At 35.0% G+C, this 19,436-nt stretch overlaps 2 protein-coding genes across 2 annotated transcripts; one reads left to right on the forward strand and one right to left on the reverse strand.

Moving 5' to 3' along the window:
* The first annotated feature begins 2,505 nt into the window (after positions 1 to 2,505).
* TRM5 (zinc finger CCCH domain protein) lies at positions 2,506 to 6,822 on the forward strand. Its single transcript, XM_022290317.2, has 4 exons — positions 2,506 to 3,154; positions 3,248 to 4,681; positions 4,802 to 4,991; positions 5,861 to 6,822. Exons 1-4 carry the CDS (start codon positions 3,008 to 3,010, stop codon positions 6,460 to 6,462), a joined length of 2,373 nt encoding a protein of 790 aa, XP_022146009.1. The 5' UTR covers positions 2,506 to 3,007; the 3' UTR covers positions 6,463 to 6,822.
* A 4,982-nt stretch (positions 6,823 to 11,804) lies between these two features.
* On the reverse strand, positions 11,805 to 16,117 carry D27 (beta-carotene isomerase D27-like protein). Its single transcript, XM_022290384.2, has 7 exons — positions 15,798 to 16,117; positions 15,566 to 15,705; positions 14,439 to 14,531; positions 13,843 to 13,904; positions 13,446 to 13,552; positions 12,615 to 12,707; positions 11,805 to 12,406 (listed from the first exon to the last, which is right to left on the reverse strand). Exons 1-7 carry the CDS (start codon positions 16,045 to 16,047, stop codon positions 12,366 to 12,368), a joined length of 786 nt encoding a protein of 261 aa, XP_022146076.1. The 5' UTR covers positions 16,048 to 16,117; the 3' UTR covers positions 11,805 to 12,365.
* Positions 16,118 to 19,436: the final 3,319 nt, after the last annotated feature.

A 19,436-nucleotide genomic window follows, 5' to 3' on the forward strand; every position in this document is an offset into this window, starting at 1 on the left:
TAGTTTTCTATATAGAGTAGAAATGACAATGGTGTGGGTGCCAGCTATCCTCTTGTATTCGAGAAAATTTTTAATCTCTATCTTTACCTCATCCTTCGGTATGAGAGATGTTCTCCAGAAAAATTATTGGTTTTAATTATTTTTAGAATTTAAAAAATAAAAAAGCTTAATAAATATAATTAATTTAAAAATGGAATCGAAACGGGATTGGGACATGCATTTTATACTTTGGGGTCTGACTTTGTAGAAAAAGAAAAATTATAGTAGAAAAAATTTAGAGATAAAAACAAGATTGAAAATATAATTTTTAGATAAAATAAATAAAAGTTACGGTAAAAGAAAATTAAACGAGAAAAGAAGATGGAAAAATAATTTAGGAAGGGAAGGAAAGGTTATAAAAACAAAAAACGAAATTTTAAAGAAAAAAAGTTCAAAAAAATATTAAATTTTTAGAGAAAGAAATGAAATTGATCTATTAGAAAAATAATAAAAAATAAGAATACACAGAGATGAGGAAAATTATAGAGAGAGAAAAATAAATTTTGTAGGAAAAAATTAAAAAAAAATAAAGTGAGAAAGAAATTTTTATAGTAAATATGAGAAATAAAAAAAAGTTGAAAAAAAATCAAATTTAGAAAATCATAAACCTATTTTTGAAAGTTTTTTTTTTTGAAATTTACATAGAATTACAAATTAGTTTTTGAAAAAAAAATAGAAAATTTAATTGGTTATCAAATAATCCTATTCCTTAAAAACTAAAGATCAAAACCAAAAACTAAAAACGAAATAGTTATCACACGGACCATAAATTATCAATTTAATTTGATGCAAGGTGAGTTCAATCTCAATTTAATTTATATAGTTTTTTTCAATGAATTGGGCATGATTTTTGGTTATTATAATTTTGTTTAATTTATATAATTTAGTTAAGTATAACATATTAAAATTGAAACGAAGTAACTTGGTATTTGGATTGTAGGATCAAGTTAGAACCCATGAAATTAAAAAGACTAAATCAAAACTGAATTGAATAAAAAGATATCTAAAAGAAAAAAGAACATGTAAATTCGCCAAATCAAGCGGTGGGCCGTGTGCTTCGTATCCGACGGTTCTGAGAGGGTCATTGTTCATTGTGCCACGTGGCTAAAGTAGGGAACGCCAGCAAACGTGAGATTGCCGGGTAGCCGAGTCATATGGAGCGCACCGTTTTTGGCGAAGCGGTTCACGGCATTTGAGATTGAACTAATGCGGGATTCGGGAAGGGGAAAAAGTTTCGTCTGCTCGCGAGCTCTGCTGTTTTTTAACATGTGTCCGCAGATCACCCCCCGTTAATATTTTTGTCAGCCTTCTGAATTTTGGAAATTTTTGTAGAAAATTAATAATCGCCAGAAAAGCGTGGGCGCGAATTATAATAAATATTTTATTTTCTGACTTTTGATAAATAATAAAATTATCTCATAGGACATAGACTTTAGGTTTTTATTAGAATAGATAAAATCCCGAATTCAGAATAGTAATGTCGAGCGATCGCGACGTCTACATCAACAATTTTCATGCATCCAAACAAAAAGGAATTGTTGATCTTATTCTATGTTTATTTCTTGAAAAAAAAAAACTAAATCCAAATAGTAAAATACTTATATTCTAATATATGGAATTCTTTTTAGTATTTTAAATCAACATGTTTTCCCTATACATTAAGTAAGTAACAACAAATAAAATGATGGCGATAGAAAAGGCAATACCAAAAAAAGGTTTTGGGCCATGTTAAGTCATCAAATTTCTTTATAACTTTCTTCGATGTCAATAATAGTTTAAAATAATTATAACAATGATAATAACTGTTGGAGGATAAAATTCACATGACATGTAGACCAATCAACTCAATCTGATAAGGATAAATGTGTTCGATCAATTTATGGGAAAGACTGAGGTGCTTGGAAGATCGAGCTGGAGACCAAATCAATTAGAGAATCGTTCAACTTCTCATCAACTGATATGAGGACACCGACCTCAGGTCCATGTACTTTTAAAAAGTGACCATTTTACTACAAATTTTATATATAATGAAAATCTTTTAATATAAAGTAACTATTACATATTTAAAAAAATATAGGTATATATTGAGTGTAATATTGTATTAAAACTGTGGTAGAAAAGATGAGATTAAAAATAAAATTAAGAAATTAAGAAATTAAGATGGTATCTTTTAGAAAATGTATAGTCCAAAACAAATATTTTGAAAGTAAAAATAAAATAAAAAATAGGATCAAAATAAATCAAAATAAAAAATATAGGCAAAACAGCATGTTAGCCTAAATTATAATATACAGAAAAGAAAAAGATAAGTTAATGGGAATATTAGGAATATTTAGCTCACCGCGAGCGTATACGGCCCGGTCGCGGCAGTGGGATAACCAACGGCCATGATCTTATTTTTTTATTAATTAAATAAATAATGGAAACTTTTGGAAAAATATAAAAAAACGGTCAAAGCTGGTCGTCGTTCAAAGAATGCGAAATTCTAGGAAGTGGAGTTTCTGACACGTAAGAGCATCACCCACGGAGGTTTACCGGCTGGTCCAGTTATCTGTTTTTCTTTTCTCGTTTGCAGACTGCAGTGATGTCCGCGAAAAAACAAAAAAAAATTCAAAAAAATTGAACAGGGAACTGAAAATTCCAACTTATTACAATCCCGCCTGCGTTCGAGAACCCAATTGGGAGTGGCTAATCAATATTTTTGGACTTTCCGGGACATATTTGGTATTCCCCAATAAATTAAGGGTAATCTGGTCAATTCGGCCACGACTGCTCTTCGTTTTAAAGCCTTTAATCTCACGCTCGGACTTTGGAAGACCAGAGAAGCGGGAGAGACAGATAAAGCACCAGTGACAGAGAGGGAGAGAAAAACAGTGGAAGAGGAAATGGTGGTCTCGCAGATTTAACTCATAAGACGGAGTTTGTTATTTTCTGGTGAAAGCGTCGAAAGGGAAAAGTGATTTTCAGAATGACGACCGGAATGGTGCAAGACCAGAATCTGGAGAAGCAGATAGAGAAACAAATGGGTTGCATGGCTGGATTCCTTCATATCTTCGATCGTCATCAGATTTTGGCCGGAAAACGCCTCTACTCGGCCAAGCGCCTCCCTCCATCGGTAATTTTCCGATTAGCATTTTCATTTTTCTACAGAACCACCCAAATTCCGCATTACTGTTTTTAACTGGAACGAGATTTTCTGAAACTGCAGGTCGGCAACTCAACTCCACCGCCGGAGAATGCCGTTCCGTCTATGGAGACATCCGCGGAATTGGAAAAACCACAGCAAACTAGAACAACGCCTTCTCCGGACCGAGCGAAGCATTTCGCTCCGGTGCCGGAACCAGTAACCCCTGTGGAAAGCAAGCCCAAACAGCCCCTTCCTCTTCCAATTTTTGAGTACAAGGAAGGAGCTCGGTCTTTATGGAAGTTCTCTCGAGAAGCCCCACGGCTTTCGCTGGATAGCAGAGCCATTGTTGATGGTAAAGGTAGCATATATCCTAGGGAGATCCGTACCAACGCTTCTATTCTGTCTGCTAACCGCAGTGAAAGCTCAACCGAAGAAGGAGACGAACAGCGTCGGTCTCCGAGCGTCATTGCTAGATTAATGGGGCTTGAACCATTGCCGAACTCGGAACCAGAACCAATCAAAAAGGCCGAGCTCCGAAGATCGGCTTCTGAATCCAGAGTCTCTAAAGAGTTCTACCAGAATCGCTTCATCGACGGTAACAATTTCAGACTTAAGAAATCTCAACATTCGAGCTCACAGGACAATACTGCGAGCAGTCTACTTGTGAAGAATGCAGCAAACGTGGACCACAGTTCAGACGCCAGAGTGCTAGACAGGGACGAATTTGCAGCCAGAAGTACTAAGGCTGAGTCCGCTAGGGCACACAGAGGATTGGGACCTAGAAAGATTTTCTTCGATTCGGCGGACGTTTTTCCAGAGCCGAAGCAGACCGCATCATTCTACGGAGAGATAGAGAAGAGGTTGAGGATGAGAGGAATTGATGAACCTACAAAAGATTTGGAAACCGTAAAACAAATCCTAGAAGCACTACAACTCAAAGGACTTCTTCATTCCAAGAAGCCCCCGAACCAGAAGAACTTCGTCTATGACCGTACTTCGCAAACCGAATCTCCGATTGTGGTGATGAAGCCCGCTAGATCACCAACTTCGGCCAATCGCTTAGGAAGAATCGGTAACGAGTCGCCACCTTCGAGTTACAGATCAAGACCAGTCGGCCGCCGAAATGTTAACGTTACTGGTGAAACCATGCCGAGCGCAACCTCGAGGCGTGATCGTTTGGAGTTTGATCGGAATATACGGAACCAAAACAGAGGTAGATACTCGAGTTCACCGACTAGAAGCGACAGTAATGTGAAAAGTGGATTGTTCATTGAAACGCAGAGAAGAATCAGCGATCCCGTGGATCAGAGGAGACCTTATCCGGTTCAATATTCGAAGATTAATTCATCCAAAATCGGACCAGATCCCCAAATCACAAACCGATCCCCAAGGAACAGGAAACCCACGGCTTCTGTTCATCCAAAAGAACGCAAGATTTACGTACCTCAAGCAGAGGACGAGTCATCCACCTTCTCAGAGAGCAGCATAAGCAACTCTTCACAAACGGATACAGAGGTACGTAATCACCGATCATAGTTGACGATCAGTCACTTCAGGAAAAAAAATTCTTAGAAAACGATTAAATCATCAATTTCAAAATTCAAAGCAATTAATTGCAATTTATTTCGTCAACAGAGGACGAACAAGGTCGAGGAGTACAAGGAGGGGCGGAGTCTACTGGAGAGGTGCGATAGACTTCTTCACAGCATAGCAGAGATCACAGCGCCCGAGTTGCAACCGAGTCCTGTCTCGGTACTTGACTCGTCTTTTTACAAGGAGGAGTCGTCACCATCGCCTGTACTAAAACGGCAAATAGATTTCAAAGGTAGGAAAAAGAAACCATTACTTCGTTTTACTTTTTCCATTTTTTTCTTTCCCTTTTTCCCCCTCTCATAACGAAGGGAAAAGAAAAAAAAACGCAGTTTTGATTTTTGGGTTCTTATACGCCGATTTTCATTCGCTAGATTTTGCCTTTTGACTTTCGTGGCGCTTACTTTACCATATTTAGTTAAGTATCTGAGTATTTGTTGGCCCGTGGCATGGCCAGGCAATGGGTTTTGGGGGGAGGGGTCCTCTACGGTGAGGTCATATCCAAAGTAGTCAGATGATCCTGTAAATGCACGCCACATCAGTGACTTTCACGCAGGACCCATTGTTAGTAGGAGTGTCCAGCTTTGTTATTTCGAGCTGAGCTGAGCTGGATTGATTTGATTGGTAGTTGGAATGACCAACCATAATTCAATATTCTCATGACTCTGATCCAATCAACTTCCTTTTGGATTAATTTCACTAAACTAGAAAAATTTATTAATGTCCCATTTGATTGTCTCCTTTTCTTGATGATGGGTACTAATCATGTGGGAGAAAGTACGTATGTTTATGGTACTCTTGGCTTTAATTGTCTATTGTATAGCTGTGAGAAGTTATGAATGGTGACTATCAGCAAGCAAGAAACTGCCAGTTGGGTTGAGAGGGTTAGTAAATTAAAGTAATTGGGACCGCTTTTTGCAAGTCCTGGTAGTGGAATTTTCTTGATTGGATTTCTTTGCTGCTTCTTTATCCTTTTTAGAGGGTTACCACCTTATAGTGTTGGTGAATTTTTTAATGAAGTTGTATTAGTTGTTAATTATAAAGATATTGTATGTTTCGTGTGTTGATTGTTGCCTTGTGTTCTTGTTGGCATTGTTTTATCAGACCAAGTGGTTGATGTGGAAGAAGATGCATGGTTTCAAGCTATCTCATCGGTTGAATCGAGTTTGGCTGATCGATCCGACGACTGTGATTTTGTCTATGTTATGGATGTTCTCCGAGCCTCCCATTGGTTGCAAGATGACTCCGACGTATTCCTATTGTTAGAGGAGCAACAGTATCTGAAAGGGAAGGACATCTCCAAGGTCTCAAGGCTTCAAAGGAGGCTAATTTTCGATACTATAAATGAAATTCTCGATCGCAACAGGCAATTGCCACCGTGGAAATCCAGCGCGCAGCCAGAATCCATGGCCGAGCCATCTTCAGTGCAAGAGATCTGGTCCGAGTTTCAGCAAATCAAGGACCGGGAAGACACATCGGATGACTTGTTTAAGGTCATCTGCAGTGTCTTAAGAAAGGACCTGACAAGGGATGCCCCTACTGGATGGAGGGACTGGCCAGTCGAAACATCCCAAGCAGTTTTGGACATCGAGAGACAAATATTCAAAGACTTGATCGGCGAAACCATCGTGGATCTCGCTGCCTTCCCCGGAAAGTGCAACCCAAATAACATGAATAACATGCCTCGTAGAAAGCTGGTATTCTGAAAGGCAAGGCAAAGTTTCTTAATTCTTTTTTGTTTTCGGCGCTGATAGTTCCTCCCCCCACCTAATTATTTTTAGAGAAAAAAATGCTAATTTAATGGTCTGTTGTGGGGGGAGATCTAAGAAGAATAGCAATTTGATGTGTATAAAATATGCATTTAGTCATAAAATAGTGAAGTGGGAGGAGCAGAAAAGAGGGGGGTGAGTGGGGTTGCTGTAGCAGTTCATGTGAGAAAGTGTTTGATAATTAAAAATTCCTCATGGGAAAAAGTAGAAAGTGACCTTAAAAGCAGGGACTGGGACTGGGACTGCGAGATTTTTAGCCTTAAAAGCAAAGCTGAATTCATGTGCGTTTCTGTCTCTCATTTTGAGCACTTAATCATTCAAAACTGAGTCATTAAAAATTGCTCTGAAAATTATGGACGCCATTCCTCTGGGCTTGTCTTTAACTTTACAACGCCCAATTATTTGTTACACCTCAGATCTCACCTGCTCCCAACGCTTTTTAACTATTACTACTGTAAAAATGCTGAAGGAAAGAAAATAACAGTAAAAAAAAAGGTAGATCAGAATATTCGGACTGGACTTCCTTCGAAAATTATTATTACCACGAGGTTACAGCAGAAAAGGAAACAAAGCACCTGAATTCCAACGAAGCTTTGGGTTGCTGTTTCAAGTTGTGTTGATTAGATTGAATTATTCTTATAGCTCAACAGATGAAAAGGGCTCGCCGTTCTTCTTTTTCTTCCGTTTTGGTGTTTTCTGACCAATGATGGTGCATGGCAGACCTCCAATAATAGTGCATGGTAATTTTTCTGATTATGCCGTCCCCATAATTGGAGAATCGGAAAACGTGTTGAATTTTGGCAAAATATTAGAATTAAAGTTGTCCCATATCCCTGGTATCCAAGCTTACTGTTTTGTGTAATTCAGGAAGAATACAGCAAAATATTATTAGAATTAAAGTTGTCCCACATCCTGGTATATCAGCTTAGTGTTTTGTGTAATTCAGGAAGAATAGAGAGAAATCTATATGATTGTAATAATTTTTTCTTGTGGGCTGTGATTTTTTTTTTTTTCTGATTTAAAGTTTTTCATGTTAATTCTTGTATTTTTTTCCTACTTACCATAGAATCAATCTCCGCATATAATCCTTTTAATTTTTGTTGTGAATTTGAAAGAAATTAGAGGGATTGAAGAATGAAGACAGAGGAGATGGATCGGCAATGGGCGAAAGGCGAATGGGGCATTAGGTGACTGAGAATGAGATTGTCCAAAATGTGTCTCAGTGGTGACGCCCCGCCCAAGAGTTGATGGATGAGCTCACCTAACAATGGAAGCTTTCTGCTTCCTGCTATGCAATCCATTACTAGTTTGTCTCCCTCTCCGGGTAAAAGTATTTATAAGCAAAAAAAAGCTAAAACCAGAGAGTCTGAGAAAACCAATGGAAACATGGGGTCCTTGTCGACGCAGAAGGGCGCCATCTTATCTGCGTATGCATTGAATAATGCGAATTAACGTCACTGGCAGTTGCACATGTTGCTTCTGCAATCCCACTCTCTCCTCCAGCGCCAAATTGTTACATCAATAAACAGAGCTTCTTCAGAGAAAACTGGCTGGTAGGTACGTTTTGTGAAACCAAGCACTCTTTAATTATGTGTCCGTTGCTGTTCCTTCTCGTCTTTGTGGCCATTGCTCCATTTCTGCATCGTACTCAATCATTGTCCCCTTTCTTTCATGGACCTTTTTTTTTAGCCAGATGATAATTTTGTCAATGGCTGTCAATATTAATGCGTTGTTCTCAGTAAATGATCCGCCTGTAGGTTTAGGTGAAAAAGAGACGAACATGACAGCCAATAAACGCCGTATAGAGCTTAGTTTTTGCTCAGATCGAGGCCACTAAGTCTTGCGCACCATCTGTTTGATGAATTGATTCAACGAAGTGAAAAAGTTTGGAGTTGATTTCTGAACACACCACAAATCAGCTTTGGCTGCTCCCTTCCACGATAATTATTCCAATCTTTCTTCAATGGAAGATATTAAATTAGAATAGTTTTGGGCTTTCAGACATTACATTTACAGCTACCCACTGTCACACCTTCAATCCTTTATTCATAACTAATACAGTAGTAAATTGGTCACAACTAACTCCCTCATTCTCTTGCCGTTTTTTAGTGCTATTATGGCAGACTGCGGAGTAATATTGCAAACCCTGAAACTTCCCCACAAGATTTAGTTGGAACAACCTCTCATGCTCCCCCTACCCAGAAAAAAACTTCTTTTTATTAGTACAACATGTGGGATGAAAGATTGAATTCACATGCCAATTACGGTTGAGTTATATTCACTTTGACCAAAAAAAAAAACTTCTAGTTTAAGCCTTTATTTTCACTCCACTTGTATTGCATATAGCCCCAAATATCAATGTCATATCCCACAAGCACATTCTATAAGCTCTAAAGATAAAACTCAAAATCTGGCATAGGAAAATAAATTATAGTTACAGGGCTCTATGAACATTTAAAACGGAAAGTTAAGCCATGTTCATAACAGGACTCTACCCTCCTTGGTAGAGAGGAGCACGGCCAGGAACAGTTCAGTTCAACCATTTATTGATAATAACATGAAACATCTCAGTCCCCACTGACATAAATGGGCCAGGAGAGATCTCTATCGCAACCAATTATGGCGGAAAAAAACCCTCTGGAAAATTTCATCATAAAAGTTTGTTTTTTTGTTATTTATTTATATATTTAATTTTTTTTATTTTTACTCGGTCTTTTAGTTGACATGACATTAATTTCACTTCTACTATTTTCATTCTCCTGAAAGACTAGTAACTGCAGCTTAAAGCTGCTATATCAACCCTATTCTTCCTTTTCACCAAAAAAACTTCAACTATTCTTTTTTTTTCTTCTTTTTTTTTCCCCTCCTCTCTAGACTAATTTGACCTCATAACCGTTGGTGGGAGGATTAAACAAAAAGAATAAGCATGGCCTTTTAATTTTAATTATTTGAATTGCCAAATATATTTTCAGGTCACAAGAAATGGCTGTGATCATGATAACTTGTTTCGAAGTGAAATTTGCATATTCATTAATAACTATTGTTGGGTAGTAGTTGGCTTTACGTTTTACCAAATTGACTGATGCCTCAACGATTAAGCAATGATTTAATATTTTTTATAAGTTGGTAAGATAATGGATTGAAGGGCAGGTGGGGTTGAATTAATCGAGTTGTTGATCTATTAATAATTCGACTTAAATCAATTTCAAGCTCCGTGAAAACTATAAGCAGGAGCTTTTTAACACCTCGCTGATGTAAAAGGAGAGATATAGAAAGTGGTCATTCAATGGGCATATTCAGCTGATAAAGCTGATAAAGCTGATTTATTTGGGCTTTTCTCTGCTTGAGATGGGACAGCCAGAATCCCGATTTTCTTCCTCAGGGCCTACAACCACCTGAAAGTTACAGAGAGCCCGAAGTTTTGGGCCGTCTAATAAAAAGCTTGTGAAAACAAGAAAACTACCACTGCTTAGAAACCATTGGTAGATGCCGCCAGTCCACTCCAATGTATCTATAGCCAGGTATAACATCGTAAACTGTTGTCTATCTTGGTTTTATATTGATAGTTTCATGATTCATCTCTGGTTCCTAGTGGATGGCCTGAATGTTTTCAATATGTTTTTTACCATTTTATAGCTTTTTCTCTTTTCCACTTTGTTTATGTCATGCAAAAGAGCATATAGGTTAAGATTTTAGACATGGCGATGCAAGAATTGCCCATGAACCTGATATTTTTATGCACATTCATTCAAGTTCAATTATATAGTATGGTAGTAAATGTCATGAATAAAAAAATAAAGATAATGCATCAACGGTTCATAGATTTATTTTTGAGCTTTTTGTAAAAATAGGACGGTTTGGCTTTTTTGTACAAGGGACATTTTTTACCCGTTGATATCTCCCCCCAGTTTCATAAATGAGAAGGAAAGATAGAAAAGAAATTAAGATGCATAAATTTGCTACCGCCTTTTATCAAAGAAGATCTCATAGGAAGCGTGTGATTTCAACTCTTTTTCTTATTTTTCCTCTCCCAGAAGAGCTTTTTTGCGCTTCTCATGCATTTTGTGATTAGAAGATTGAGGGAGAATATGGATTCATTAATGGAAAGTGGAAGATAAAGTGGTGAGAAACGGGGCAAAGGGAATTAATATCCGACAAATAATCCTGATTTTCTAAGGAAAAATCTTTGCAACATTATGGACAACACAATATCATCTAATACAATCGCTTCTTCCGTTTAAATGTAACTTCATTTGAACTTGTTTCCCCTATTGAAACTGCGACTGGATATTTGAATATGCTTCTTATGTGGAAAATTCTATTTTGTTGTTTAAAGAAGTTATTTCGAAATGTCCACTTCAACCACAATTTCAACTACCAAACTGCCAAAAGGTTAAGCTGGAGCTGCACTCTTAGAAGAGCTTTATTCAAGTTTTCCAAATAGTCTGACCTCTTGTAGTTATTAGCTTGGTGGTTTCATCTTGATGTCCCATGCTGTCCAGACAGATTCCTCCTCCACTTAGTAGTTCAGATTTAACCTTCCTATAAAAGAAATTTGTAGCTGAATTTTTTTATAGGTTCATAGTGGTTTTGAGTACTTAGTCGCCCTCATAATGAGATAAGACATCAGAAGAATCTTAGCCTGGTTACTTGGAAACAAAATAAAGTGGGAAACAATCTTGGTCCACATTTGCTGACCTTAATCCCCACAAGAAATCCCCAGTCAAAATACTTACCTTTAATAGAGAAAATAATTGGCTTTCCATTTTCTAAATAGGAACGTGATACGTATAATTCCAGTTTTAAGCCTTATCAAAGAGAACAAAATAACTAATCATTAAAAGTACTTATTTCTTTGAATATCTGAATGATCACTAAAGTGCATCAACAATGAAAATTTATCATTAATATTGTCTTTCTAATTTGTGGATCAAATTAATCTAATCATATTAATGTTTGTATCTTTCCGTTGCTTTGAATTCATTGAGGTTGTTACACTTACACCATTATAATTGTTTCACGTGGAAGACCTCTCTAAGTTGACTAAACCAATTTATAACGCGATTAGGAGGTAGATTATCATAAATTGATCTTGAATTACCACCAGTTAACTTTTCAATATGAATTATGAACATGATGAGTTATATTTTGTTGTATCAGACTTGACAGTTTCACGACTACCGAAGATTGAGTTTCCTTATGCTAGCCGAACAACTGATGATTCTTATGAGGATGTTTATTAAGTCAACAGAGAGCATCCATTGTTGAAAATCAGAAGAATTAATGGTAATATGGTTTATATTCCGTCAGAATGTTTATAATTTGCAGATGTGAAATAATAGCAAGATAGTAAAAATAAGAAAAATTATAGGTTGTCAATCTATTAATGTATATTTGAGATACTATTTCAAGTTAGCCAAATGTTACATGCTGAAGCAGTATTAAATGATTGAAAGAATGCTCACTTCGCTGCATTTCAACAAAGGAAGGATGATTTTCTTTCTAATAATTAGGTACTGTGAATTATATGATTCATTTTAGTATTTTACACAAGGATAACCGATTTCATTTACTGCATGTTAACTCTTTTCCTACACACATGTTTTTAATTGTATTTATGTCATCCGACAGTACTATAGACTTCCACCTTTGAACCAATCTAATGATCAGAGAAATTCAGATTTTTGCAAAGTTACTTTTGCTCTGATGCCTGAACAGTAAAAGTATCTGTACATCTTGGAAGAAGAAAGAGCTCCTGTAATGCTGAAAATTTTAAAAACAAAAACAATGGGAGCTAAAACGGATATAATCCAAAATCTTGCTTTCTGCATCTCTTAGCTTTAAATGAAGCAGTTTGTCGTGTGTTTTGCTTTTGTTTTGCCTGCAAAAAGTTAAACAAATTAGATTAGAATCCATCTTTAAATTATATTACCAACATACTCCTCTCTAAACATCTCATTTGGACCCGTAGTCGTCCTGCTAACTCGCCAAGTGATTAATTTAACATATTTGACTTCTCCACTGAGAAGAAAAGAAATAAAGGGTAACAATAAGAAAAGGAAGAAAAAGAGATGTATTGAGGTTAATACATATTTTGTAACATGGTTGCTTTAGCACTGGATCATCGACTGAAGCTGGTGGATCCTGTCCAAATATCATCTTACAGCTCATGTCATCAAAATCTGCAAAGCAAAAGATATAGTTATTTTAATCAAATAATATAAAGTTTTTAAAAATAAAAAAATAAAAAAATCCCTTGCTTATTGATGTGTTTCCTGGTCCTTGAAATTAATTCTAATGCTTCCCAGCTAGTAGTTACATCATGGTGCACAATTAACATCCTAATAATAATGCATTTGCTTGGTTTCATTTTTTTTCACCTGTGATGATTAATGTATGTCATGGGTGAGAGGATGATTGGCTCAATGGGAAATCCAGCTTGATGATTTATTAGCGATGGAAATTCAGCTTCTATTTCTTGGATTATGACCACATTGCAACATTAAGCTGCAGGTTAAAAATCCCACTTAGCTTGGATGGGGCCTATCTGCATTTCTTTTGTACCCAAAATGGTTTATGCATGGGACCCTCCATTCACAATGACAAACATGATCCATTCCACCCATCTAGTGCTGGTAATGTTGCTTTAATAGTAATTTCACTTTTGCTCGTGGATCAACCAGTCATTGTGCTATAGCTGATTTACTTATTTGATGTCCTCACAACTAAACCATATATATGCTGTTTAAATCATCTATTCCTTTCTAACATCCCTCAATATGCGAATATGAAGTTTGTATTCTGGCTTTAGTGACAGCTCGAATTAGTGTCAGGAATTGCCTTGTTCTGCAGTATATGTTAAAATAGTGTTTGGTTGCTGAAAGTGTTTGGTGATTTTGTAGCTTGGAGATGAGACTTACTGGGGACCATTTCGACTGGCATTCCCAGAGAATCCTTGATGAAGTCCTGACATGGAAACTTGCATAGATTAATGCACATTCCAACACAGTTAGTTTGCTCTAGGAACCTGCAATTTCAATTGAATTATAGATTAGAACGTTATTTTTCACAATGAAGATTTTCAAAGGTGTGAATGATGGGCAGGAGGGTTCTTACTGTTATCAAGTACTGAGGGTTTGAACTCAAAAAAGAAAAGGAAAAAAAAAGTACTGAGGGTTTAGAAGAGCACAATAATTATGGTCAAATGGTTTTGTGGGGGTGGAAAGTGTCTCAGGTAGGTGAGATGGGACCCCATGAACGGGTAAACAACATTGCCTGGCCCTTAAATATAGAACTATGATGCAAAAGACAAATTACCTGCACTTGTTGATCTGAACCACATTCTTTTCTCTTCTTCCATTGAAGTCTGATTCCTTCACCTGTAAGAATCCATACATATGCATATATTTCTCTTGTTAGCCTTACGAATTAGTGATTTAAAAAGAAACTTGCTTCTTTCATTTGTGTGTGACTGTGCGAAGGGATTGGCTCCTTGGATGTTCTGCTTTATCAGCTGTGTTTGATCGAGTTCATAAGGAATGCTTCCAAAGTGAATGGATCACCAAACAGAGTAAGCATGAAAAGAAGATAGTTTTGAGACAGGACAGGTCTAGAAGGGACTAGTGCCTCAAACACTGCAGTGCAGGCAGGTTTACCAACTTGGCCATTGAAAATCATATTATTGTATTGAATTTAGTGCTATTGTTGAAGTTCTTGATGTCCACCATTATGCCCCTCATATGCCACTCTTTTCTGGCAAACTCTATGACATTAATCCTAAATGGTACTGTGGTGAGCACTTGGTTTGTGTGTGTGTGTATGAGCAGAGCCGTTAGCTCCCAGTTATGCCCTTGGATTGCTATCAACATACTGAGGAAATAAAGGGCATTTGGGTAAATTTTACCACATCTCACCTCACAGGGTCCAACCAACCAAGCAAAGAAGACAGTGGTGAATGCAGCAAAATATTCCCTTGTGAATTTGGATTGTGGCAGCAATGTTCTTATCTGCACCACAATTATTTGTTAGGACATAAAAGTGGGGTGGGGGTGTAACAGTAAAAATGTGAAATTGGAGATGGATTAACAATAGTAAAAGTAAGGGTTTGATAGTTAATTAATTGAGTGATTAATGATAATTATAAGAGATATAAGGGGCAGGGTGGGCATTTGACGATTTTATTTCCATATAATGACGTGACAATTAAATAATTATTAAACTCAATCATTAATTGAAAGAAAAATTGGAAAAAGGGTATAGTTATTTTATTCAGTAGGCTCTGACTTGGGCAATAAATCCTAGCTATATTCCCCCACGGACCGAAAGAGGAAACCAAATGTTGAAATTTGGCCAAAATAAAATTTCATCACATCATAAAATGGAAGAGATGAGATGATTCTATGTTACGTTTTTTAAGTACAATATGTGGGTGGTGTGGGTGCGGTTCGAACTCACAGCTATGCTCATTTTGACTACGTTGTTTAGCTTAAAAAAATAATATATGTGTATATATATATAAAAAGTAAACTTTTGTTTACGTGGAAACTTTTACTTTGGACTATTAGAATTTAATTAGCTCGGGCTATGTAAAAAAAAAAGAAAGTTTTTTCTTTTAATTTTAAAATTATTTTTAAGAAAAATGATTTTTTATACCTTGACGGATTGATTTTTCAATCTCAAATAAAATAGTTGGTACCTTACCCATTAAACTATGTTTGGGTTTAAAAATTATTAGACACTTAAAATTATTATTCATAATATTTAGTAATATGTACAACATGCTATATCGCATGCCAATATAACTCAACGGTTGAGATAAGGAAAAAAAAAAAGGTATGCCACACATACATCTAGATTGCCTACATAGAAATAGGAGGAATTAATAATTTTTTTTAGTATAACAAAGGTAAAAAGAGGGGAGACGTTGATGTTGGTGAAGGAATTAATAGTATAAAACAAGAAGATAACGGTGTTTAATGCAGTAATGAATGAAGCATTGATGGTGGCAAAGTTATGTTAAATGGTAATGAATGAAGCTCACCAGAGATAGGATTGGCCTTGGAAACGCCCTTTCAAGAGCCTGCATGATGACCTCCCTCTGTTTGATCTGGTTGAAACTTCTTGAAGCCATTGTTGCCACCTCCACCAAGCTTTCATATCCCCTTTTTTTGCTTCTCCAACCTGCATATGTATACCGTAATCCTGTTACCTGATACGCCAACCAGAACATAACTCAATAGATTAAAGCACATGTTGTACTAAAAACAAATCACCTGATGTTACTTGCACTGCTTGAGATAGATGGTCGGTGGCTATTTTATCGAACCAGTTATCTCTGTAAACAGTATTAATATTGCCTAATTTTGTTGTTTCTTGATCCGTAACTCCATTCTTCTCTGCTGGTCTTGTGAGCACTGCAACACAAGGAAGAAACATGTTCCTTCTCAGCTTTGTTAATTTGTTGTTGCTCCCCAAAGTTGGAAAAATAATGAACCTTTTTTGCTGAATAAATTTTACATCCATTATCTCTCTTTCTTTTCAGAGGGAGAGAGAGAGAGAAAGAGAGAGATTTTGATGATCCTAATTAAACAATGGTTTGTGGTATTTATAGATAGAGGGAATGGAGGATGGAGAGGGGAAAAGAGAATAAATAGTGCATGTTGGGTATTTTGAGGAGGTCGAAGTTATAGATGCCAAAGTTTGGAGCTTTGCACTATAACAAATTAACTATTTACCAAATTTCATATGGTTACAAAATGAAAATTATATCTATACCTATTTAATTTATTCATTTAGAGTCCATATAAAAATGTTCAATAAGTTTATGAAAAATACTTGCTTCCTACCAACGAGGGGCATTCTTGTCCTTACTACTAATAAATATTTGACCGTGCATTACTTTCAAAAAGGTTTTTTTGTTTTACATTTCTCTATCTTAGTTGTCAAATATTTAATGGTGGTAAGTAGAAGATTCCTCCTTACTGACGAGAAGTCAAGTATTTTTTTAAGTTTATGAATATCATAAACAACTTCGAGTCTACCAATTTGTTGACTAAAGGAGGAGGAATAGAGCTTCGCTTATGAACAATATCAATAAACTACTACAAGTCTTCCATAATCTTTTTTTAGTACAATAAATGGGATGAGAATTTGAACTTATGACTTTTTGATTGAAAATAAGTATTTTGATTAATTGAACTATGCTTGGATTAACAGGTAAGTCCAACACCATCATTCTTCAAATAATGATAAATTAAATTATGAGAGTTAATATATATACACACATATATACATATGTGGGCTTTTTTGTTTTTTTTTAGCGGCATATATAGATGGGTGCTTACAATTTATGTTGGCAATAAATAAAATTATTTAGTCAAAACGAACATAGTTCAACGATAATTGGTATGTATGTTCAACCAAAATGTTGTGAGTTCGGTCTCCACTTGTATTAAAAAAATAAATTATAGAGACATTTTCGAAACAAAAAAAATCATTTGGTCTCATTATGAGAGAACATTTTTTAATAATTTCCAATTTAATTAATTCTTGGATTTCTCCTAAACAAATATTCGTCCCGGCTTTAGGAAGATTCCGTTTGGAGTTTTAATTTTTTTTTTTTTTTTTTTTTTGACTAATGGAGTTTCAATAGTTAGTTAATTATTTTAAGGCTTGTGGAATTAAATTTATGGGGATTTGTATTGTACCGTTGTCAGTTTCAAGTTTTCCTTGTAAGGAAAAAAGAATCGGTTGACATTTTCTATGTAAAAACCTCTTTTGTCTTTCTCATTGGATGGATGTGTTGAGTGGGCAAGATTCACAACTAATAAACTTTTAAATAAGTTTATTTTTTAAAATAATTTTGAAAAATTCTCAAAAAAAAAAGAATAATAATAATAATTTTGAAAATAAGTTTTAAATAAAAAAATAAAATCTAATAGTGGTACTTTTTCTAAACTAACTACAAAAATAGGATCATTTGATTTGTTTTGGGTGAAAATTTTGTGGTTCTAAACACGATTTTCATGCTTCCGTAGACTGGTATTCACACACGATTTGCCTACATAAATCATCATTATTATTTTTATTTTTATTTTTTGAGAAATCATAAATCATCATTTTTTATAAATCATAATATTAATATTAGCACGACATATAAAATGAAAAATACTCCACTCCTTACTAGTAAGAAAATTACTCTAAAAAAGAAAATAATAATAATATGTAATAAAAACTTACATAGTCCTTATTATTATTGAATGTTTAACAACTAAAAAAATAAATGCATAAATAAAATTTTCCTTTTTTAAAAAGAAGTATGCTGTCAATTTTCAATGAGGGTAAAGACTATATATAGAACCTTAGAATCAAATATTTTACTTTTGATTTATTTGAACTACATTATTCGAAATTATTTTAGACTGACTTTATGTATCCACCCACTTAACTCATGCAAGACGGTCTCTTTTTAGAGGACTCGACTGAATAAAGCAATATTGTAGCTTTGATAGACATTGAGAGAAGTAATAATAAAGAAGAAGACGAGGAATATGGCACAATAATTTACCTCAAAAATCCTTAAATAAATTAGGGTAAAATCCACAGACAACCATAAAGAAATTTTCATTATTAAAATAGGAGTTTCAAATTTTATGAGAAAAAGTATTGTTATAAAAATAAAATCTCTCTACCTTCATCTCACACTTTTTCTCACTTACCCACTTATTTATGATCCAATCAGAATTGGTCATCAAGTAGATCCTACGGTCACAAATTTTTTTCTTTTTTTTTTAACATCTAAAATCTACTTGTCAAGAAGTTGGTAAAATATTTAATATTATTGAACATATGTCTCTCTAACATGCATCTTCCCCTTCCTCATGGAATAACGCAAGATTACGTTCTCTCTTTTCGAGAAAATATTAAGTACTTTCATTAATATTCAACTATGCAATAAATAATTCTATTATTTTATAGGCATGTAAGACAAGTTACACTCTCTCTTTTACATGCAAAACCACCATCTTTCCTCACTTATCGACGATTATCAGAGTCAAATCTCTCTTTTCGAAAGTAAAGTCGTAACTTCGTACTGTTTGAAAGGTGTCAATGTTTTCATAAAAAGAAAAAAAAACACATCTTTATTTAAAATAACATCTTAGATTTAGTATGTAACGATTTTATGTTTATCTTTAATTTCATAGTTCAACGTTAATTAACACATACATCCAATCAAGAGATTTTGAGTTCGATCCCCACCCCACATGTTGTACTTAAATAAAAAAAAAGATTATTGTAATTTTATCATTTTAAGCATGCAAGACAAGTTATATACTCTCTCTTACATGCAAGACCATCATCCCTCCCCTCTTAAAGAACATCCTCTCCCCCTTATAGACTACTATCAACTCCCGACGGATGATTATCAGAGTTAATTCTCTCTTTTCGAAAGTAAAGTCGTAACTTATACCATTTGAAAGACATCAATGTCTTCATAAAAGGGAAAAAAAGGTACAATTTTATTTAAAATAACATCTTAGATTCGACGTCTAACTATTTTATTTTTGTCTTTAGTTCCAAGATTATTGTAATTTTGTCATTTTTTTAAAACTACATTACTTATATTAAAAAAATAATAATTACTTGTATTGATGTGATGTTTTTTGTGCCAAAAAACTCTCTCCATCTTCCGAAAAGAAAAAGATTCGTAAGCTACGTCTTTTCCTGCAAAAAATTTATCTTACATTTTTGTGATGTTTTTTAAACCTCACAAAAAATGTAGTTTTCTAATTTTTCGTGACGTTTAAAACCAAAAAATATGAAAATTTTTCGTTTTTTCCCGTCAAAAACATGCCATACCTTTTCGTGACGATTAAAAATCACGAAAAGTCAGAAATCCGAAGAACTTCATC

Source organism: Momordica charantia (genome assembly GCF_013281855.1).
Source record: "Momordica charantia cultivar OHB3-1 chromosome 6 unlocalized genomic scaffold, Mcharantia_2.0 BLBB01000006.1, whole genome shotgun sequence".
NCBI classification, from domain to species: Eukaryota; Viridiplantae; Streptophyta; class Magnoliopsida; order Cucurbitales; family Cucurbitaceae; genus Momordica; species Momordica charantia.

Coding starts and splice junctions, on each gene's coding strand:
- TRM5 (XM_022290317.2), top strand. CDS start 3,008: ATGACGACCGGAATGGTGCAAGACCAGAATCTGGAGAAGCAGATAGAG. Junction 4,682..4,801: donor CTTCACAAACGGATACAGAG/GTACGTAATCAC, acceptor TTTCGTCAACAG/AGGACGAACAAGGTCGAGGA. Junction 4,992..5,860: donor ACGGCAAATAGATTTCAAAG/GTAGGAAAAAGA, acceptor TTGTTTTATCAG/ACCAAGTGGTTGATGTGGAA.
- D27 (XM_022290384.2), bottom strand. CDS start 16,047: ATGGATGTAAAATTTATTCAGCAAAAAAGGTTCATTATTTTTCCAACT. Junction 14,532..15,565: donor CAAGGCCAATCCTATCTCTG/GTGAGCTTCATT, acceptor ATTGTGGTGCAG/ATAAGAACATTGCTGCCACA. Junction 13,553..13,842: donor GTTCAGATCAACAAGTGCAG/GTAATTTGTCTT, acceptor TTGAAATTGCAG/GTTCCTAGAGCAAACTAACT.